General features: G+C 41.5%; 2 protein-coding genes across 8 annotated transcripts in view; one reads left to right on the top strand and one right to left on the bottom strand.

Annotated features, from left to right (window-relative positions):
* Positions 1–9,272, top strand: part of MAGI3 (membrane associated guanylate kinase, WW and PDZ domain containing 3) — a 204,800-nt gene extending 195,528 nt beyond the window's left edge. The window contains exons 20-22 of one of the 3 annotated variants that reach the window (XM_074935985.1): positions 3,526–3,664; positions 5,422–5,510; positions 5,933–6,071. In XM_074935985.1, the coding sequence (XP_074792086.1) occupies positions 3,526–3,664; positions 5,422–5,471 (189 nt within the window). In that variant the 3' untranslated portion in view covers positions 5,472–5,510; positions 5,933–6,071. Of the gene's footprint in view, positions 1–3,525; positions 3,665–5,421; positions 5,511–5,932 lie in introns of all 3 variants that reach the window. The other 2 variants (XM_074935983.1, XM_074935984.1) reach the window with 2 other exon arrangements.
* Positions 3,854–23,360, bottom strand: part of PHTF1 (putative homeodomain transcription factor 1) — a 30,386-nt gene continuing 10,879 nt past the window's right edge. The window contains exons 11-20 of one of the 5 annotated variants that reach the window (XR_012635949.1): positions 21,784–21,993; positions 17,568–17,696; positions 15,929–16,201; positions 15,026–15,157; positions 14,724–14,810; positions 13,972–14,127; positions 12,302–12,397; positions 11,539–11,664; positions 10,982–11,082; positions 3,854–4,021 (exon numbers count right to left, since the gene is read on the bottom strand). Coding sequence is in view for 4 of the 5 variants with exons in the window: in XM_074935989.1 (XP_074792090.1) it covers positions 11,062–11,082; positions 11,539–11,664; positions 12,302–12,397; positions 13,972–14,127; positions 14,724–14,810; positions 15,026–15,157; positions 15,929–16,201; positions 17,568–17,696; positions 21,784–21,993 (1,230 nt within the window). In the remaining variant the exon portion in view is untranslated. Of the gene's footprint in view, positions 4,022–8,394; positions 11,083–11,538; positions 11,665–12,301; positions 12,398–13,971; positions 14,128–14,723; positions 14,811–15,025; positions 15,158–15,928; positions 16,202–17,567; positions 17,697–21,783; positions 21,994–23,360 lie in introns of those variants that run through there. The other 4 variants (XM_074935989.1, XM_074935988.1, XM_074935987.1 and 1 more) reach the window with 4 other exon arrangements.

Genomic DNA, 23,360 nt, shown 5'->3' with positions numbered 1-23,360 from the left:
CAAATATTGTCCCCTAAACAAACCAAATATATGCAAAGGGAGAAGGCAGTGTCACAGCAGTTGGAGACTGTAGCGGGGCAGTCACCCTGCTCTGGCCCTGAAAGGGTTAAAAGCCAGCCCTTGGAGAGGGCTGGGACTGAGAGCCAATAAGAACAGGCTGATTGGGAAGGCAGCCACAGCTGGGGCCATGCCCCAATCAGGCCACAGCTGGCCTGAGAAAAGAGCTGTGAGCCAGGAGCTGAGGCAGTCTCTCTCTAGCTCTTGAGAGAGAAGGACCTGGCTGCCTGGGAGAGAAGGGTACTTGAGACAGAGCATTGCTGGGGAAAGGGTGGAGGGGTTGGAGAGCTCCAGCCTGGCAACTTCCCAGGCTGAAGGCCTTGATAGAGGGCTGTGCAGGTACAGGGGCTGGGAGGAGCAGCCCAGGGTTCGGCAGAGGCAGCTGGTCCAACCTCCTTGCCAATGATGTGGTTTACAGACTGCAGTCTGCCCCAGTGAGCAGGGCCTAGATGACGACTGGCAGCAGCCACTGAGGCAAGGTGGGGATAGAGGGTTGGGGGTTCCCCTGGGAGGGGAGACCCAGAGTGTGGGGACACTGCCAGGGGCAGCATCCCACGGTAAAGGGCACCAGGATCTGGGAGGGACACGGGGCCAGCGGCAGGCAAGACACTGGCGTGCAGAGGGCACTCCGAAGGCTGGAAAGAGCTAATTCCCAGGACAACTAGCAGGAGGCACTGCACCAATGAGTTTCATCTCGCTACAGAGACCAAATACAGTTCTGTAATTACTGTCCATAAAATGACTTTGTACTGGCTGAAGCATGGAACTGAGCATCAGGGACTCTTTTAGTTCTGATTATATTCCTGCCAGTGACATGTGATATAGTCCTTTACACAAGTCACTTCACTTTCTCTGTCAGTTTTGTAGTGTGCAAAGTGAAGGTAGTAATCGACTACTTTTGAGGGCTGATGTCAGGCTTAATTGGATGCAAAATTCAAAGAGTTAAGTTTTATTGTACTAATTCTTAGCATTTACAGTCATTAGTTTTTCTTATGCTTGGGAGATTGCTTGAGTCTTATAGTGCTGCTTCTGTTTTCTCTTGTACTGCTCTTTCAAGTGGGGTTATGCTAAGCTCCAGAGCTTTGCGTTCAAGTCACCAGCATGTGAAGACTTCCCAGCTGCAAATAAACTTGGACTTTCATTGGAGAAATTTCACAGCAATAAACAGAATCAAATATATACAATTCCCTGAACTCTTGCTGGGTTCAGCTTTATAAACTCCCAATCTATTGGGGGGACACAATATAACTCTTTGGGCTCTGTTCTCAAAAATGACATCAGCACACTTATCTGCTTTCTCCTGTGGATCATCTGTGCCAAGAATGGGTGGGCTGTAGGGTAAATTTGACTGTGGGGTATTCATAATAAAACAAATTTCAAATATTCATCTTCACACTGGAACTCATCTTTCTTTCATTATACTTCTATGTGACATCTGCATTTCTCCAAAGATCTGGTAGGCCAGGCCAGATAATTGTGTAATAAGATCTCCTCTTCCTCCTCTCACCAGAGAGAGATAGGAAAACAAAGCTGTGGTGTCCTCCCTGTTCCTCTTCCCATGGCACTTTACCTAGCTGATCACACCCAGCTCTTTCCTGTCTTCCTGCAGGTGCTGATCACCTTCCGGTCATCTGAACTAGGGGATTCATGGTTTTAGCAGGGCTCCTCTTCCACTGTAGCAGTCTGTATGGAGCAGCCCACTGTTATCTGCTTCCTGCCCCTGCTAGAGGCAGGTATTGTTCCATTTCAGAGCTCCATGCTGACTGACAGAGGGTGCAGTCTTGGCTAGGCTGTTTCCCAGAGGACCTCAGTGAATTAGCTGGGTGCCTGCACTGTATGGGAGAGGCATATTCAGCTGTGTTTAAAATGCCGTTTCCATGCTTGAAGCAGTAACAGTTTCACACCTGAACTATAGCACCCTGAAAAATGAGTTCATAATGGGACAGCCTCATCTCCTGTGCCTTGGCAGCAGGTATGTGCCCCCACCAGCCCTTGAAAGGGACATGCTTTCCATGTCCACTGGGCTGATAATGCATATACACGGATAAAATTGGGAGCTCTCTCTCGTCATAGTGCAGCTGCACCAGAGGTGGCAGCAATGGAAGCACTCGAGTAGGCCAACACCGGAGTCCTGTCTGTACCAGTGCTTCCCTTTTTGCTACTGCCACTGGAGCCAGACCCCGCTGGGAATCTTGAGTCCTGAGGGCCAGCAAGGCTGAAGAGGTGTCATTATTATACTCCATGTATTGGAAAATATTTGCAACCATCTCCTTCATGGTACCTGATTCTTGCAAGGACCACTTCTCATCGCTGCTGTTGCAGAGGTCAGAGGGATGAATAGATGTAATGCTCAGAACAAAACATAAGGAGTGATGTCAATGACAACTGAGGGAGCAGGTTCTGGAAACAAGAGGTACCTCTAAATTTTTCCTGGCCAGGACAGAACGTTTCCGTGCCTAGATGAGCTTGTACACTAGTCTGTGCTCTCCAGTCTTTCCCAGTTCAACCACTGAAATGGAACTAGGCCTTTCCCAGCCCCAATTTAAGTAGTACTTTTGGAGGGAGCTTTTCCGATACTGACACAAAGGAGCTCTAATAACCCAGTTTACAGCTGGTTTGAACACTAGATGGTAAAACAGCACCTCGGCCCTGTGTTTTTCCAAATGGCTGTATGTCGTTGTCCTCATTCATTTATTATTGTATTAGTGCTCCATGATCATGGGGTTCTATGTGGGACTATCACCTTCAGTAATGTTTTATGAAACTGATCTAAGTAAGATACATGCTCTTTAAACTGCAACTTTTATGCAGTAGTGACACCTAATGGAAAATCAGTTTAATTGCAAGATGGACCTCATGATCTTTCATGGGTTAGAACCCAAATGCTTTGATATTCTGACATCCATTATCTGATACTTTGTAAATTTGCATCAAAGTCCTTAAAGCTGATATCTCACTGGTCGGGACTGAGCTAGTATTGTCATACAGTGATCTCTCTCAGAATAATAAATCCTTTCCTTTATGGGCAACCCTCTCAGCTATATTAATATAAGGGTGTTTGGTTGTAATTTTAGAGTAATTACCACATACACATGATTTTAAGTATCTTCATGGTGCAAGTCTTTATAACAGAGCATCAACATATTACTTTTATGGAGTGAAGATGTACTCAAGAACATGGATGTATTAAACATCTGTCAAATGGAAAATTCATTTCAAGTAGCTTGAGCCCTTTTAGGGAAGCCAGCTTGGCAGACTATCTACATGAAGAATTCACTGAACAGCCCAATGGCTGAATTACATTAATTGTATATGTTAGTGGTTGTAGGAGAGTGGGTTTCAGAGAATGGAAGGGACTAGGGAAAAGAAAAGCTTGACTCGAGTTATGGCTTTTCCTATATTGAATAAGAATCCAGTTACAGTAGCTGTGCTTCATGAAGTTTAACCTGGCTAGTATTGTCTTTTCAGGTTGGTGACCAGATTGTTGAAATCAATGGCGAACCCACCCAAGGTATCACTCATACACGAGCCATCGAGCTGATTCAAGCAGGAGGAAATAAAGTTGTTCTTCTTCTGAGACCAGGGACTGGCTTGATACCAGATCATGGTAAGTTACAGGTTATGCCAGTTTGTCCGGAGGGGACCGGGGGAAGGTGGTAAATAGAAATGTGTGTTTATTAATGTCTAAAGAGGTTGGATGCTGTTGTGTAAGCACTGAAGCTATTCAGCAATATCCTTCCATTTCTGCTGACTTTCAAGCTGCCTGTTTTCATACCAGCACAAATAATGTGACCAGAAAAAAAAAAAAAAACAAAAAAAAAAACAAAAAAAACTGTTGCCACATAATAATTTTACTGAAAAACCTTGGAAAGACACCATGACATGTAATGTTGTTGCGAGTATTCTTTAGGCCATGCTTTGTTCTGATGCTCCCATCCATCTCCAACTTGATTTCTGTGTTTCTCTACAAATATTATAATTAAAGACATAATTTGGTTTTACATTTGAATAAAATCTCATATGGTATTGGGCTTCTGTCACGCTTCACAACCAAGATGATTATTTTTGTGGGTGCTTCAGTTTCTCTTATGAACTTAAACTGTAAAACGTTAAATTTTTCAAAAACAAAACTTCTGAACGAGTGAAAGTTTTGCTCTCGGAATAGAAAACTTTAATTGTGACACTTGTTTTTTGCACATAAGGCAGCAAAGCACAAATCCCTAAGCAAATTGCTTGGGCAGAAATGCCTGTAAGAGCTTTGACTGAGTTCAACTGCAGGGCATGCTCCAAAATCAAAGCTATTTTTGGCTGTCACAGTATTTCAAAGCAGAGCACATTGAGAGCAAGAGAATTTATTCCTCCCCATGCCAATTCTATCCTTTCAACCCTTCGCAGCTGCTGTAAGGCTTTAGACAGGAAAGTATTTAAACCATGTAAGGATCCTTCTTATAGCGTAACAGCTCTGTAGTAAAATTGGAATGGTTAGCTACAGAGCCACTTTCCCTTTGTAAAAGCCCATGACTTTCATAAACAAATTAAAATCTGACACCTTGAACCTTCAAGCATAGTGTAGCCTATGCAAGTTTGTAGCATTCTATTATATGTAGGCAGGACTCGACCTCCACTTAGAGATGAAATTGTCTAAAAATGTTTTCCTATATTTTTCCCTTCTCCCCACTGAGCTAGAAAATAACTTAAAACATCATGGTCCTAAAATACACTGCCTGGTTCCATCAGAGCATCTCTGAACTACAGGAAGACTTAGTCTTGTTTTTATCCTTTGTGTTAGATCCCCTCAATTGGCTTCTATTGAGATCACATGTATCTCCTACTGAGTTAGCCCTTATGCTAGTAAGGCTTGGTTAATTAGTATTTTGAAAACTTAAAACAGATCTCTTGAGATACTGCTGAATTTTTAGGCTAGGCTAACCTCTAAGAGTGTAGTAAACCTTTGTATGCCTTGTGTGTCTCCCCTAAAAATAAATATTAAACACATCTGTGCCTATAAACAAGAAAGGAGCCACTCTAAGTAAATTCCAGCTCTCTATTGACCGTAGGTATTTAAGCATACAATAACAAACCTAAGATCTGTTTTGCTTTTTCATGCAGTTATAAGTATTTGGCACAGAAGTGTGCTGCCTTTCATAACAATAGCAGCTGTCAGTAATATTCCACAGCTCCCTCCCTCACAGAATATCTGCCAGGCCTAAGTGCAGCAATTTAGTGGGGAGGGGGGGTGGCTCTTCCACACTATCACTATGTTGGCTCTTGTGTTCTGCATTTGAATCGTACACTTCTAGTGAAAGCTTTTGCTTCCTGTGATTTTTGGTATATAGTCCTGGGCTTTTTCTCTTCCTTATTCAGGTCTGGCTCCTTCCAGTTTGTGCTCCTACATGAAACCTGAACAACATTAAGGCTTTCAGTGCTTTTCTTGGTCTTTCCTTAAAGACTTGGTAAATCTGCATGTCTTGTGATTCACCTCTTTTTTTCTTTAAGTACAATGCTATAAATAGTAACTTCACCTTCTCCCTGTTTTCAGTATTCTTTTGATATGAATTGCAACAGTGTAGGATAGGGATTTTTAATTCTGCTGCGTGAGGCCTATAGCTATGCTGAACCTCACCAGCCCTTACCAGCATTCTTAGCCTGTATTTTTCCTAAAAAAGTTGTTTTCTGTGAGCTAAAAATTTAAGTTTACAGCTGAGTGAGGAAATCTCCTTTGTTTAGTGTTATAGAATATAAGTTTGTTTTTTTTTAAAAAAAAATGTTTAGATCACGTTGTGGAAGTTCATTACATTAAGATATTTTAGATAAATGTTTGTGAATATTGGTTAAGTGATTTTTTTGTCACACCATTGTGCTGCTTCACTTCCAGGTGATCAAGATAGTTTTAATCCATCATCCTCAAATATAATATATGATGAACAGCCACCATTACCCACCTCTGCAGTATGTGATTTACCAGTACTGGAAGACGCTTTAGCGAATGTTCACATATCTGAGAAACTGGAAGAAGCTAAAAACACTGTGCCTGAAAAGAAAAGCACTTTAACTGAAAACCAGTCTCAGCCGAAACATCTGTCTTCTACCCAGGAGCATATGAAGAGATGGGACCAGCCTACCAGTGTAGATTTAGTAACTGATGATGACATTAGGAGAGAGAGAGCAGAGAGTCCAAAAACATTGGGCACATCTGGGGAATTGCAGCAAGCAGGGCTCCACAGTCCAAGAAAAAGAGAGACACAAAACACACACAGCAATCTCTCAGACCAGTGTGAGCAACCCAGGAGAGGTGAGAATACACACATACAAATCAATTTAAAAGAAACTTCCAGAGGAAACAGAGGCAGATCTGCCAGTCCCCAAAAGCATCCCAAAAAAGAAGAAAGTGGGGACAAATCAAACAAGTTACTAGACTCTCAAGATAAAATAGCTGGTGGTGGTGGTGGTGGTGGTGGTGGTGATGGTGAGACTAATGAAAAATCAGGAGTAACACAGCAAGACAGAAAGCAGAACACTGCTGGAAAGAAGAAGAAGAAGAGGTCTCAAGAGAGAAAAAACCCAAGAGCAGATGAAAAGACTCTTCCATTAAATAAGGCCAATGAGCCTAGGAAAAGAGTAGATGAAGATGAAAAAGCCAATGCTGGAGAGCCAACTTCTAGCAACTTCAAAACTGCAAGTCTTTCTGATGTTTCACAGCTTTCCAAGGAAAAAAAAGGTAGGCTCGAAACACAAGATCCAGTTATTCTGAACAAAGACCACACAGAAAAAGGCTTGGAGCCAACTGAAGAAACCAAAGATGATGGAATTTCAAAACCTGAATGCAGCTCTCCAGTTAAGAAAGCACCAATAACTCCTGGACCTTGGAAGGTACCAAGTGCAAGTAAAGTCACAAAAGCAACAGGTGTCACTGAAAAACGGGTTTGACTGAAACATTTTTAGAACATGTTTTAATCAGGTTTCTAATATGGTCAATTAAAAGCATCTTTTTTCCACAAAGTTGTCATTTTTCAGAAACTAACTCCAGGGGCTGGAAAGTACATTTGATTTGTTCTTAAATTAACTAAGCTGCATGAAGGACCTTTTGGATTGCTTATAAGCAACTCTTCCATAAGCTGCTGTCCCCTCATCCTTTGAAGGCAGTGTCCTGCTGCTCTCTCAACATTGCACTGCTAAGGCTTTCTCAGATAGTATTGTGAGTTTCTGAACAAACTTTCTTAATGCCTGTATTGCCAATGTGATCATGACTCACTTCTTGTGCCAAGTTATCTACTGTAGCCAATCAATTTAATCCTCCTCGTAGGTTTTCCCCAGACTCAAAGCCAAGATTTTGTTTGAAAATAGCTAATTTTCTCAAAGGCATGTCGCATGTTTATATAGGGGAATAATTAAAAGTTCTCACAACTTCAGTAAGAAGGTGAGTGTGCTGGATCTATCAACTCTAGGGCAGCAAATGAGCCAATGATGCTGTCCCACTGGATTCTTTTTCTTAAAGTTCCTAATAGCCAATGTGAAATTTAAAAAGAGAATTGCATTTTGGTGTGATCTATGGGGTTAGTTTTGCTTTCTAGTAGCAAAACAAATGTTTTAATTTGCTTAGTTACTATAATTACCTTAAATGAATTATCTGCAAAACATGTATTGCAAACATCATTTTGAAGACTAAGTGGTGAAATCCTGGCCCTGTTAAGTTACTGGCAAAAACACCCATTGGCTTCAGTGGGGCCATGATTTTACCTTGTCAGTTCTTTGGAAATAAGGAATGGATGTGGTGCTATGCTTTCAACCTCCCTCTGGTACTGTATGTCAAAGCACCACATACGGTATGTTTTAAAAATACTTGGAAATGTCCCATCTTTACCTGTAAAACTAAAAATTGATATGTAAAAGCAGTAATTTGAAACAGAAAATCCTGCTGTTGCAAACTCAGACAGAACCAACCACCACCAACAGCTTCTTAAAAAAAGTCCCTCTTACCTGTGCCTACTATTAGAAATCTCCTGTTTTATTTGTGTGTAATTGCTTTTGGTTGAGTGAGAAATAGTTGACATACAGGGTACATGAGACTTAATATCTATTGTTTGGGCTTCAATATGTATTTAAATAACATTGAGGAATGTTAAGATATTTTTATATCAGTTAACTGTAGGACTAGCAGTCTGCAGAAATTTCATGATTTGATTTCCTGACCTGTGCTAGGTTTTCAATGACTGCAAATAAAAAAAACAGTAAAAGGGGCTGGGCCAGTTCACAAAAGCAGAGGAAAAAGGTAAGGAAAGTCAAGCTCAGTTGCTGTACCCTTGTGTTAAACTAATCTGACTTGCTCATTAAAAATATAATTGAACAGCTGCTAAGTTGATTAGCCTCCCAAAGCTTTAAAAAAATCAGTTTTGACTGGAAGCTAGAAACTTTTGAAATAGACAGCTACTCAGCAGTAGGCTTAAATGAACAGTGCTTTAAAATCTGTTTTATTTTACAACATCTGAACTGTCCTGCTTCACATTTTATGAGTCCATCAATTTGCTGTAGCATAAAGTGTACAAATCCTCAATATTGTAGAGTTTGACTGTGAAAGTATAAGTTAGCCTATGTATCCTGTATTCTTGGTTGATAAACCTGTGGGATCCTCTTAAGTTGTATGCACTTGTTTAACCATTGAGAATAGTACCAAATTCAGAAATTTAATACCAAGATGAATTAGCACCATTGAAATTGTTATCAGCAAGTACCCATCCATCCAAATGCTGTTTTCTAATTGTTAACATTGTGACCTGCTTTGGTGTCCTCTGTTTGTGAGTCTTTTCCAGAGAACTTGTACCTGTACTTACTGTATAAGGTGACTTAGCAATGTGGCCTTGGAATGCTAAGCAACATATGGATGTACTGGATGTAAATGTTTATATATTGTACAGCACCTTTATATACACACTGAGGTTCTGACTAGAGAGACCTGTAAATCGCTCATTATTTTTTATATAGATATATTAAAAAAACTCCCATTCACAGCCTGTTCATTCTTGCACTTTTAAATGTTAGCTGTAGACTCATTTTACAATGATGTGGTCTGCATTAAAACTGTCTTAACTAAATATACAGCCCTAAACATCCATATTTTCCACTGATAAATTGCATTTGTCATCTGAAAGTTACCTTACCTCCCTTTTCAAGTGTAACATACTCAGCCATGGTCCTGCAAAATATAGTACCAGCTGTTTGATGGAGTTTGCTTCCATGGATTTATTTGTATTTTAAATGTCACTTTTTACATTTTTACTAATTTTCATTGTACAGAAAATAGCTTTGCATAAACAATTTACTACAAAAAATGACCTATGTCATCGTCCCTTTATGGTGTGAGATGGAACAGTGGATTTAAAGGAATCCTTTTCTCTGACAATTAGTCTTATGACTGACTTACTATTTATTGGAAACTAGCAAAGTCACCAGCTGCACTTACAGCATAACAATTTCTCCTAGGGAGGTGGCTTTAGATTCTTTCCTCATACCATTTGTAGACCGTTAACCTCCCCTTAATATGAGATCTCACATTCCTTCCTCTCAGCTGGTTTTCACAATCAGTCCTTACCCCAGAGGGCCATTTACTTCTTTGTCCAAGGTTCTGTATCAGGAGTGTTACATAAAAGGCACCTGTCCTTTAAGAGGCTGTGCATTAGAACAGGGGAATCTTCTTCTGTTCCAATTCTACCACATCTGACTTCTACTTACCTGTGTTAGAAAGGTAAGGTACTATAGAAGTAGAAAGCACTAATATTTTCCAGAATGCTTTAACAGCCCTATTGACCTACCTTGTCAAAACTCTAACCAAATCATTACCAAAGATTTGAAGTGTTATATGTAAATTGTTACTCTCTCCAGTTTTCTAGCTGCTACCAGTCTTGTGAAAAGTGTTTATAGACTGATGGTGCTTTACAGATCTATGTTATAGAGAACAAGTGTTACCATATTCCCTCTGGGAGAATGCTTTGCTTGTTCTATTAGGGCTTATCAGTCAAGAATGAGGAGGAGTTTGAAGAACACTTAATTATATGAAAACTCTAGTCTCTCCTGGCACATGCAGCAGAGTGGCTTTAATGCTGCTATGCAACTGACAGTTTAGTGGCCAAGTGCCCTTGGAGGCAATATCTGTCTTGGGTGGACTGACCTTTCATGAAAGGCTGCAGTTGCACACAATAAAGGTCCAAAGCAGACTTGGCCTCTCTAGCCTAAAGGCACTTATTTGAATGTTTGTTTACTTGAAGCCACTACACACATGCACTTGTCTATCAAATGGGGCACTGGAAGAGGAACAGGGATCTGCTCTAATATGTAAAGGCACAGATACAGCAGAATTTTAAACTCTACTCCCTAACCATCCAACGTGTGGATTGTTGTTCTGGACAGTTATTAGGAAAGTGAGTCCTCTTGTCAAGGCCTTAACACCCTATTTTAACAAATGAAGAGCTTATTTAGATCTTAAAGCAGTAATTGGGAGTCATAATACTGACTGAGTGCAGTGAAATTAAGATATCATGTTAACTGAGAGGAAATGGAGAAGCTGCCACATCAAGTTAGTTGTGTAACAGAGCCAACCTGCTGCAGTAACTTATCTATCCATATAGAAATTAACAGGGCCACAGACACAAGCTATTGTATACAGAATCCCATTAATTGTTTTCCTACTGTTTTGAGGCCCCTCCAAAGTGTGTGGTTGCTACATACTTTAGCCCCTACTTAATAGGGAAATGCCCTTAGAACAGTGTCACTCTGTTGGACAAATCAAGTTTTGTTTACTTAGTGTGCAAGGCCTGGGCTGCCCTCACAAGTTAAACTAGTTTATTCTGTAGCCTCTGAAACTAAGCAATGTAAGAAAACATCTTTGATACATAAAGAAATGTGTAAGAAATATGCCAAAATTTAGAACCACCTCTGTCTCAAGCCAATGTCTTGCTTCTATCCAGTGTCCTGATGATTTGATGATCCTCACAGCCTTGAGGGCAGGCTAGTTCATGGTTTGATTTTCCATAACTGAAAACAGAGGTTAGGAATTGGTATTTGAGAGACTTCAAATAAAAAAGCAAAACAAGAAATCTCTTGAATAAATTACAGCCATTGTAAAAAAGGGAACATGCAGCTGCTAGTCTTTGAAAGACTGAGTAAAATGCATATTACATAATGGTTTAGGCATGCTAGTAAACTAACAATTGAGGCAGCCAAAAACTTGTAGTTTTAGGACTGTCAAGCACACAACCAGGTTCTTGGGGTGTAGTAATCTGAATTTATTCAGTCACCATTCCTGCTGTCCTAACACTGAGTGGGTTTGCCCCAAAACACAGATAAGAGGGGGAATGCAGGTGAAGCAATTGTGCTAATGACAGTAAGTTAGTGGCAAAACCAGAATTAGACCCAGGTCTTCCATAAGTCAGTTGGGTACCAGTCTCCTAGAACATGCTCCTTGCCATCTCAAATGGCAGCTGCACTTACTCTGATATTGAATCCAAGAAGATCACTTATAACACCCGAGATGGCAGACAGGATCACAACTCGTGTGATGTTGTAGATTAAAGGGTTCATAGTCAGGCCATAGAGTCTAAATGGTGTGTCTAACTCCTGTAATGAGAAAATGGAAGTTAGACCTGGACCCAGTTGTAGTCACCAACATTTTCAATTACTCTGATAGCCTGCTATACCTCAGACAGACTTCTGCCAACCACACTCTGCAAAATCCACTGGGTATATTAGATAGGCATCTCTGCCTCCTCAGGGCTGAAGAATTTCACTGACCCTATCATAGAGGTTGAGAATCTTCCTTATGGCAACACTTAGTACGCTGGTTAACAGGTTAGAATTTTAACTCTGGGGAGCCTCCTGTAGGTGTCACACACCAGGCTCCTTCCCATCCTGTCTAGTAATAAATGACTGGAATCCTAAAATTCTGCTGAGGGAGAATGAGGAAACAAGACAGTACAACTGATATAACAAGTCAGTTCTCCACCTTCCTATTCTTATGCACATTACTACTGGTAACACCCAGCACCTCAGTCATAGATAACCCCATTGTGTGAGGCACTGTACAAAGACAGTGTCCTTTACCCCAGAGAGCTTACAGGCTAAGACAGACAACAGATGAGAATACAAGGAAGAAATGAGACGACATTGGTCAGCATGACAGGCACTGACTGATCTCAGCACACTAGTGACCTAACTGTCTTTTGGTAGGCAACAAGAGTTAAGGATAGGAACTCACCTTCAGTAGCTTTGTAGACAGTTTTAAAACATTGTTCACTAGAGAGAGCTGTTCTTTCTTGTTTGGCTTCTTTTCCATCTTTAGGTATAAGTTGATCTGTGACAGAAACAGGTATTAGAGCAGATTTTACATCCAATCACTTCACCCAAGTCACAGCTGTTTACAGCACAGGGACCAGTCAGTTGTGAAGACCTATGCAAAAGTCACTACCCTACCCATGGAATGGTGCTTACTTGCAGTTTAAGTGCAGCAGTAATAGATTAACAAACATCCAGTTTTCCCCAGAGTGATTGATAGGGTTCTTCTCACCCCCAGCCATCAACCAAAAATGAACAACATTTGGGCCTGGATAACTGGCTTTTTTCTTTTAAGCCTGCTATAGGAGCTGCTCTATTATGAATAAAAAAATCAAAAGGTCTTAAAAAAGCACTAAGCTGAAATGAGGGAGGAGTTATTTGAAGCACAAAGATCACTTTCATACTAGAAAACAGTACTTGTGGCACCTGAGAGACTAAAATTTGAGCATAAGCTTTCGTGAGCTACAGCTCACTTCATCGGATGCATTCAGTGGAAAATACAGTGGGGAGATTTATATACAGAGAACATGAAACAATGGGTGTTACCATATACACTGTAACCAGAGTGATCAGTTAAGGTGATTACCAGCAGGAGAGCGGGAGGGGGGGGAACCTTTTGTAGTAATAATCAAGGTGGGCCATTTTCAGCAGTTGACAAGAACATCTGAGGAACAGTGGGGGTGGAGGGGGGAATAAACATGGGGAAATCGTTTTCCTTTGTGTAATGACCCATCCACTCCCAGTCTCTATTCAAGGCCAGTCCTTGCTTACAGACAGCCCCCCAACCTGAAGCAAATACCAGCAACCACACACCAGACAACAGAACCACTAACCCAGGAACCCATCCTTGCAACAAAGCCCGTTGCCAACTGTGTCCACATCTATTCAGGGGACGCCATCATAGGGCCTAATCACATCAGCCACACTATCAGAAGCTCATTCACCTACACATCTACTAATGTGATATATGCCATCATGTGTCAGCAATGCCAGTTTGACCAATGTACATGGCAGAGGGGACAGTCTCTATGTAAAAGAATAAATGGACACAAATCGGACGTCAAGAGTTTAACATTCCAAAACCAATTGGAGAACACTTCAATCTCTTTGGTCACTCGATTAGACCTAAAAGTTGCAATTCTTCAACAAAAAAAACTTCAAAAACAGACTCCAACAAGAGACTGCTGAATTGGAATTAATTTGGAAACTGTATACAATTAACTTAGGCTTGAATAGAGACTGCTGAAAATGGCCCACCTTGATCATCCTACAAAACGCCCCCCCCCCCCCCCCCCGCTCTCCTGCTGGTAATAGCTCACCTTAAGTGATCACTCATTACAGTGATCACTCATTACAGTGTGTACAGTAACACCCATTGTTTCATGTTCTCTATGTATATAAGTCTCCCCACTGTATTTTCCACTGAATGCATCCGATGAAGTGAGCTGTAGCTGGAGCTTTATGCTCAAATAAATTGGTTAGTCTTTAAGGTGCCACACGTACTCCTGTTCTTTTTGCAAATACAGACTAACAGCTGCTACTCTGATACTAGAAAACAGTAAGCCCATGGAGGGTGACCTGCAGCTGAGATACCTGTTCAGTGAGCAGGACTGAAATATTACTATATTTTTTGTTGGTTTCAGAGCCCAATGATGCCAGGCGCAGTAGAAAAAGGAGGAGGGCTGTTTCCCAGATGAGGAACTCCCAGTTGTAAGCTGCATTCAGGAATGTTTTATGCCCTTTTAAAACCTGTATTAAACAAAACAATGAAATTGGCAAATAAACTGAAATGTTCCTATTCACCTACCATGAACACTTCTATTCAACACATAGAAGCAGCTATGGCCTGTGTGACCACCATAACATCTATCAGCCAAAGCAATTCGCCACCCACAAATACATGAATAAAGGTAGGACAGTAATTAAAGTGAAGTAAGACCAGTTTATATCAGCCTGATTAATAATCACTCTTTATCCCTGCTATCTGATAGCTAGATACTCTGAAGAGTGCTGCCCAATGTAAATGCATTTTGATTATTAAAGGAAGTGATTGGATGAGTCTTTCCCGCAGCACACGACACTGGATCCCAACATTTACTACACTCAATGCAAAGCCAAAATTGAGAAGGGCAGTTAACTAGCGAAAGCATAAGCATTCATCTGCAGCACAATGAAACCGTTCTGCAAACTGTTGCTAACAACTATACTTAACTACAAAAGGAAAAAAGCCTCTCTGAAATCTACTTAAGGACTAAAATCCACCTTCAAAGCAGTTACCAGTTATACTTGACAGGAATTTTTCCACTGGCTTTTTATTGCTTACAAAACATAAATGGGAGTCTCACCTGTGCACAGCATATGAAAGCAATTGATAGAGCCAATAAAAAGATTGAAGAGACAACTACATCCACAGATCGCTGGGGTCCTCTCCGCTGTGGAAACAAAACGTTTAATCAGATCTGGGAAACCTTTTGAATTTCAGTAAAGTATAGCAATCGTTTTTCGCTACCCAGGAAAAAGTTGTAATATCCTGAACTCCAGCTTCTGCAGCTGGAGCCACCTACAACCTTCTACCAACTTTGTTTACACCATTTGCTCTAGTCTGTTAACATTTAAACATACTTGCACTCGTTGGATCATGACTTGCCTTTAGATAGGAGCGCAGTGATAACCAAATTTTAATATTCTCCACCTTCTTGAGTCTGAAGTGGGGGATTTCATACTTCCTGGCTTTCCGGGCAGATGTTATATGACTAAAAAGTTTGGCAAACAAAAACCGCTGCAAAGAAAAGTGTGTCAGTAAAGAAAATCCACATTGTTATAGTCTAATGTTAGCTTCCATATGGTGCTTAATATAATATGTACATTAGTTGCTAAACAAGTTATTTGTGCTTGCCAGTGGTAGGAATAACATTCCTGTATAAGAGGAAACCATGACAGCTTTAATAAATGAGAGATACTAAAGGATACCACTCATCCCAGTATACCATATCTATATTAACAGTAGCAAACTGGCAAAACTGTTAACCACATTCCCCTGTGGAAGGATGTGATAGATACAAATACACATCCTTATGACCTGGGCCCATCAGAGGATTTGTCTTCAGGCCAATCAAGTCCAGCCAGGCAGCTGTAGTCTTCACCAGGAAATAATGAATGTGACCCCAAGTGGGACACTTATTTCTCATTCTAAGAGAAGTCTCATAACTAGGCTTCACAGTACAGGTAGGGCTAATACCTTTTCCTAGATTGCTCCAATTTGCCTCAGACTTTTAAGATAGCAAGTACTTAAAGGTTAATTTCCTTTCAGCAGTACAGAGAAAAAAGCAAGCTTTAAAGACTAATTCATGGTGGACGTTAGTCATTGTATCTCAGGGGAAGAGACCTGCCACAGCACCTCAGGTATAAACATATCCCAGCATTCCCCAGTGTCTTACTGCTCCCAAACACGTCTCAGCAGCGGCTTTAAGAGGGGAAGCAATGACAGCAGCTTGAATGTTGCAACAGAAATGTATATGTTCATGAAAGGTAACAGCACATTTAGACAAACCTGTTTGTACGTTCTCTCAGCAACACACATCATAAAGAAAAACATCCAAGTCAGGCACAGACGCTCAAGGAAGTTAATCACAGCCAAGACAATGACGGGGGTGATGGTAGGAGCCCCACAAAAGATATTCAAAAGTTCCTTCACTGAAATGGATTGCAGCTGTTCAAGATTCTTTGTATGGAAGAGCCGGTAGAGGAAAGGAAGACATGCTAACCCAATGGTGACAACGTTTCCCAGCATCTGATAGCCTACTCCCTGCTGATAGGCATTAACCTGGAGAATAGACAAATATCATTAGCACTATACAAGCTACAAATAATTTTTAAAATTACTGTAAGTACAATGTTAAACACCAATAGGGAAAATCCTCGAATTCTAAAACTCGATTAGGCAACCTATATGTGTAAGTACATATGTAACCTCCTGCTTCACTAGACATGTTTAAAGGAACAATATTTGAAGTGGCTGTAAGATAAAGTTCAGCCATTACACACTTCATCTCTCTACTCACTAAACTCGGTACACAGCAAATGAGCAAGATTAAACCAGAAAACATACTAGAAAGAAGCTACAATGAAAAAAACTGAAAATCCAAAAGTGTGGCATAAAACAAATTCCATATTATGACATCACTTCCTCCCCCTTAGAATGACCTGTCCATCCCACCTTCTCCATAGCCATCTCACCTACCTTGAGGTAAGAATCTCACTTCTGAGAAAGGGAGAAGACTGACCAAAATACAGCAGCAGCCATGAGCCACTAATTTTAATTGCACTCAAAAGCTTCCAGCTCCCTGTCGCTCAGAGCAGGGAATGATGTCAACATGACGTAAGCATCTACTGATGAAATGCACTATGTAAGAGCTAGGTATTATTTTACTGTTATTCTTAGACCAGGAGTCATACCCTCTGCTTCGAATTCATGTATTTTCTTAAATCCCTCTGCAACTACTAGTTAAGAGTATTTAGGGCCATCTTTAAAAAAGGTACTTGGACTTGTACAGTTTGCAGATACATCACAATTTAGGGCATTTCTACACTATGTTATGTAAAGCAAATTATGTAAGCCTACGCACTACAGCATTCCTCCTGCTGCTGTAACTTGCCCGCTACGCCAACCTAGTAAATCCACCTCAGTGAGCTGCTTTAGGCATAGGCTGACGTAGTTCGGGGAATGCACTGTCTGTATAGACATTTACTTGCATCCACCTTTTGTCTGTCAAGGTGTCTGACAGCCAAATCCATGAAATTGACAATGTCAATTTCACTGCTGGTAGGGTTCCTGTTTTGAAATTGAGCAGGGGGAGTTCCAGTTGTGAGATCCAGCTGTCAGCATGAGAGCCTGGAGTGTGGTCTGCCTGCAGAGCTCCCACCCGGGCTCTCAGCTCCCCACTCTGCAGGGAGCTTGCTTCATGGGGAGTGCAGAGCTGAGAGCCTGGGTGGCAGCTGGGAGCTCTGCCTGGAGCTTAGGTCAGTGCAAGTGATCCTGGTGAGGAGACACTGCTGACAGGAGGGTAGTGTGGACAGGAAAACTAGTAATTTATTGCTGGGGCTGTAAATCAATCTAACATAGTAGACTTAACTTTGTAGTGTAAATATACCCTTAGAATGGGGGGAGGGGGAGAGGAATCAATCCTTACTCTGCTCATGATAATCCCGCTGATCTCCAGCACAGACATGTCCACCTTCTTGCACTCACTTCCTTCCCAGATCAGGGCACTTACTTTTGCAGACGCAGGGCTTGTATTCTGCAGCCAGAATAAATGGTTCTGGAGAAGAAAATGCAACACTGATACAACATACTGAAAACATTTCTCAACTATCTACAGGAAATGGTTTCAAAATAGGCAGCATTTTTACTGAAAATGTTTGAATACAGTTTTAAATTTCAACATTTAAACGATAAGCTATTCAAGGAAAAACTGTCTGCATGTATATTCAACAGCATCTAGCACAAGGCCCTGATCCGGATTGTGGCTCTGAACATAAGAGCGGCCATACTGGGTCATACCAAAGGTCCATCTAGCCCAGTATCCTGTCTGCCGACGTGGCCAATGCTAGGTGCTCTAGAGGGAATGAACAGAACAGGTAATCAAATGATCCATTCCTTGTTGCCTATTCCCAGCTTCTGGCAAACAGGCTAGGGAAACCATCCCTGCCCATCCTGGCTAATAGCCAGTGATGGACCTATCTGAGAATTTATCTAGTTCTTTTTTGAACCCCGTTACAGTCTTGTCCTTCACAACATCCTCTGGCAAAGAGTTCCACAGGTTGACTGTAGGTTGTGTAAAGAAATACTTCCTTTTGTTTGTTTTAAGCCTGCTGCCTATTAATTTCATTTGGTGACCCCTAGTTCTTGTGTTATGAGGAGTACACATCACTTTACTCCACGCCAGTCATGATTTTATAGACCTATCATATCCCCCCTTAGTAGTCTCTTTTCCAAGATGAGAAGTCCCAGTCTTATTAATCTCTCCTCATAGGAATGCTGTTCCATGCCCCTAATCATTTTTTGCCCTTTTCCAATTCCAATATCTTTTCTGAGATGGGGTGACCAGATTTGCATGCAGTATTCAAGATGTGGGCATACCATGGATTTATATAGAGGCAATATGGTATTTTCTGTCTTATCGATCCCTTTCTTAATGATTCCTAACATTGTTTGCTTTTTTGACTGCCGCTGCACATTGAGTGGATATTTTCAGAAAACTATCCACAATGACTCCAAGATCTTTCTTGAGTGGCAATAGCAAATTTAGACCCCATCATTTTATATGTATAGTTGGGATATTTTCTAATGTGCATTACTTTGCATTTATCAACAGAATTTTTCTGCCATTTTGTTACCCCGTCACCCAGTTTTGGGAGATCCTTTTAACTCTTCAGTCTGCTTTGGACTTAACTATCTTGTAGTTTTGTTTTATCTGTAATACCCCTTTTTCCATATCATTTATGAACGTTCAATACTGGTCCCCATACACACCCCTGGGGGACACCACTATTTACCTCTTTCCATTCTGAGAACTGACCCTTTATTCCCACCCCTTGGTTTCCTATCTTTTAACCAGTCAGGGATCCATGAGAGGACCTTCCCTCTTATCTCATGGCAGCTTACTTCACTTAAGAGCCTTTGGTGAGGGACCTTGTCAAAGGCTTTCTGAAAGTCAAAGTACACTATCCTGTCCACATTCTTGTTGATCCCCTCAAAGAATTCTAGTAAACTGGTGAGGCATGATTTCCCTTTACAAATATCATATTGACGCTTTCCCCCAACAAATCAAATTAATCTGTGTGTCTTGTCTGAGAATTCTGCTCTTTATGACAGTTTCAAACAATTTGCCTGGTAATAAGGTTAGGCTTACTGCCTGTAATTGCCAGGATCACCTCTGGAGCCAATTTTTAAAAACTGCCATTATATTAGCTATTCTCTAGTCATCTGGTACAGAAGCAGATTTAAATGCTATGTTAGAGTAATTCTTCAATTTCATATTGAGTTCCTTCAGAACTCTTGGGTGAATACCATCTGGTGCTGGTGACTTATTACTGTTAAACTTATCAATTTGTTCCAAAACCTTCTCTAATGTCACCACAATCTGGGACAGTTCCTCAGATTTGTCATCTAAAAAGAATGGCTCACATTTGGGACTCTCCCTCACATCCTCAGCCATGAAGACTGATGCAAAGAACATATTTAATTTTTCTCCAACAGCCTTATAGCAGTGGTCACCAACCGGTCAATCGTGATTGACTGGTCGATGCTGGAGGATCTCCCAGTTGATCGCGATCTCCAGCTGTGCAGCGAGGCTGCTGCTAAGACTGGCTTCCTGCATGCCCCAGCCCCATACCGCTCCTAGAAGTGGCTAGAGCAGCCCTGCAACACGCTGCTCCTGCCTGTAAGCACCACCCCCGCAGCTCCCATTGGCTGGGAATAGAGGGCTGGGGAGGCAGCATGCAGAGCCACATGCTGCCCATCCCTCCCTGGGGCCACAGGGGCGCATTGGCACTTTCCAGGAGTAGAGTTAGGGCCGAGGTAGGCAGGGAGCCTGCCTTAGTGGCAGCCACATTGCGACACCGACTGGGAGCTGCTGGAGGTAAGTGCTGCCCAGTGGCAGGCTGCAACCCAACTCCGCTGCCCCCTACTGGAGCCAGCACCTTGTACCCCCTCCTGCACCCCAACACTCTGCCAAGCCCAGAGCCACCTCCTGTACCCAAACTCCCTCCCAGAGCTTGCACCCCAATGCTAAGCCCAGAGCCCCCTCCCACACTGCAAACCCCTCAGCCCCAGCCCAGAGCCCACACCCCCTACCGAACCCCTATCCCAGCCTGGTGAAAGTGAGCAAGGGTGAGGGAGAGCAAGTGACAGAGGGGGATGGAATGAGTGGGGCAGGGCTTTGGGAAAGGGTCAGGGTAGATCCTGGGTTGCCCTTAAATTCAAAAAGTGATCTTGGGCATAAAAGGTTGTAGACCACTGCCTTATAGTCTGATTACTTCTTTAACATCTCAACCAGTGGGGCCACTGGATGATTTAGCAAGCTTCCTGCGTCTGAGGTACTTAGATTTTTTTGTTGTCACTTTTTTAGTCTCTGGCTAGCTGTTCTTCAAATTCTTTTTTGATGTTCCTAATTATATTTTTACACTTCACTTGCTAGAGTTTATGCTCCCTTCTATTTTCCTAAGTAAGATTTAACTTCCATTTTTTAAAGGATGCCTTTTTGCCTCAATTTTTTACTTTATTTTTTTAGCCATGGGGGCACTTTTTTGGTCCTCTTATGTTTTTTATTTTGGGGTACACATTTAAATTGAGCCTCTATTATGGTGTCTTTAAAAAGTTTCCATGCAGCTTGCAGGGATTTCACTTTTGGCACTGTATCTTTTAATTTGTTTAACTTCATTTTTCTGTAGTTCCCCTTCCTGAAACTAAATGCTACCGTGGTGTCCCCTCCCCAGAATGTTAAATTTATAGTCACATTTATAGTTAAATTTATACCAAGCGGTTCAGCTATATTCACCTCTTGGAACACATCCTGTGCTCCACTCAGGACTAAATCAAGAATTGCCTCTCCTCTTGTAGGTTCCAGGACTAGCTGCTCGAAGAAGCCGTCATTTAAGGTGTCAAGAAACTATCTCTGCATCCCATCCTGAGGTAACATGTACCCAGTCAATATGGGGGTACTTGAAAGCCCTCATTATTACTATTTTTGTGGCCTCTATCTCCCTCAGCATTTCACAGTCACTCTGGCTGCTATTACTACTAATAAAGGGATATTACAGGCACTGAAGACTGAAATGCTAGATCCAAAGAGTGATAAGCCATGATTAGTGCATATGCACTCCCCTGAACTAGGAGAATATAAATAGTATCTTCCCACTTAAATTTTAGAGGCTATGTTGATGCTTTCATAGCAAGCATTGCTGGGATCCTGAATTTCCACACTATTTCCATCGGGATACTTTTGCTACATAGAATCAGCGTTCAAGTCTATATGCCAGAGCATTCCTGCATCCTGTCCAACGCAACCATCATTTATTTTTACGTTCATATTTAACTAAGACAGCCAACCAGAGTCTAGGTACTGATGGTAACTTTTTATAAATCCTAAGCAAGATAATTATCTATGCTCATCATTGAATTTTACAGAAATGTCCATCTGCTAAACTGTGTCCATCCTCAGAGGAAACAGACACTAGGCCATGGCTTTTTTATTCCTTTTGACCTGGCAAAGGAAACTTCTAGCAAGGTGTTTGCACAAGTTACAACTACAGAATTTACCTCCTGTGTTATTTTAGAGGGTATAAGCTACATCAAAAGAAAAATATTTCATAGGCTCCTCTTTTATTGCAAGTGGTTGAACAGACCTGTTGGAAAACATCCTCTTTCAGGTCCCGTTTACTTCCTTTTACATTCCCTTCCTCGCTGTCACTGGTGTAGGAAGAACGGCACTCAGGCCCATGAAGCAGATCATCCCAGAGCATGTCCTCTGTCTCAGAGTCATGGCGGCTGCTTTCAGAATCTCTCCGAGACACACTGCAGCTCTGGGACCCACCGCTAAAACAAGACCTTGATTCCTTTAAAGGAAAAGGAGAAGTTACTTTTGTAAGCTTCCATACGGAGCCTTCAACAACAAAAATCAGCTTTTAATCTTCAAGTAATATGTTCACAAACATGGCCAAGCCAACCTCAAGCCACGCTGACAAGCTAGAACAGAAAGGGCATTTCTACACAGGGATGCTTTTGCAACATGAACTTACAGCAACAAACTATTAATGTTTTCCCACCTTCAGAATAACACACTAATTTCATGAAAACTCTGAAGGCCAGGAAAATGGAACCAGAATTTAGAACACATTTTAGTCCTCATTGTGGGACAGTTTAGTGAGAATTTATACAGCTGGAGAGGAGACTTATTTCTTGATTTCTATGAAAGATAAAATTTTTAGAATGATGCCTGATGTTTACTCCAGTACAATGTTATCCTCCCAACAGCCAAGTCGCTAATGAATAGTGATTAGAGGCCTCTGAGCATGCTGCTGCTGCCAGTAGAATTTCATAAATTGAATGAAAAGTCCAAAATTCAAAGCACTGAAAAGGTACAAAAACTGGTTTTTAAAATGGTGTCAGTTACAAAGCTTGTAAAAAAAAAATCAACTCTTACCTGGAGGACACAATCTTCATCTAAATTCTTCCCTGCTTTACAACCTGGAAATACTATAATCCCAAATACACAGTTGAGGGCCATGGAGTCTGCCTGGTGGTAATTCTGAATGGTTATTGGCCAGTTGTCTAAAACACATTTAGCCTGTCTCCCTTGGTACTGCAGCAACCACTATGCCTTTCAGACTATGCAGCCAGTAGACAATGGGGTCAAATGAAAGCGCTTCACATTAGAAACGAATCTCACACACTTCTTTTGTGCTGTAGTCTATTATGATCCACAAGCAGGGAGTATTGTGTCATATAGGAATGCTCACAATTTAGTGTTTTGCAGATCTGATCATAAGACAGGGCTGTATAAAAGTATCAACAGGGGAATGACCAGTGGAAAACCAAGACAGCATTGAGTGTGACTGCCCAGGATTCCTAGAAGACTGCTTAAAGCTCTGGAATGAAGACTGATAGACAGCTTCGCTCCTCAGGAACTGTGAACAATAAGAGTTAAGTCTGTCTGTGGAACACAGAACCTTCTCAGAAGCTGGTCCAAGACTCTGAAACTAACTCCGCAAGGAGCTAAGGACCATCACAAACCTCACCACTTTCTGTTCCAAGTGCAACACATAGCAACAGGTATATTTAACAAAAACTATCAAAATAAGACATCACTGCACACACTTATCCCTCTGGGCAGAGGGAGAGAGAACAAGTGATGTGTAGTCACATGCTCAATGCACTACTGGAAGTCATTCATATACTACAGTGATGAGCACCGTATAAAAAC

Source organism: Natator depressus, chromosome 21 (genome assembly GCF_965152275.1).
Source record: "Natator depressus isolate rNatDep1 chromosome 21, rNatDep2.hap1, whole genome shotgun sequence".
In the NCBI taxonomy this organism is placed as follows: Eukaryota; Metazoa; Chordata; order Testudines; family Cheloniidae; genus Natator; species Natator depressus.
This window is presented reverse-complemented; position numbering and strand designations above follow the sequence as displayed.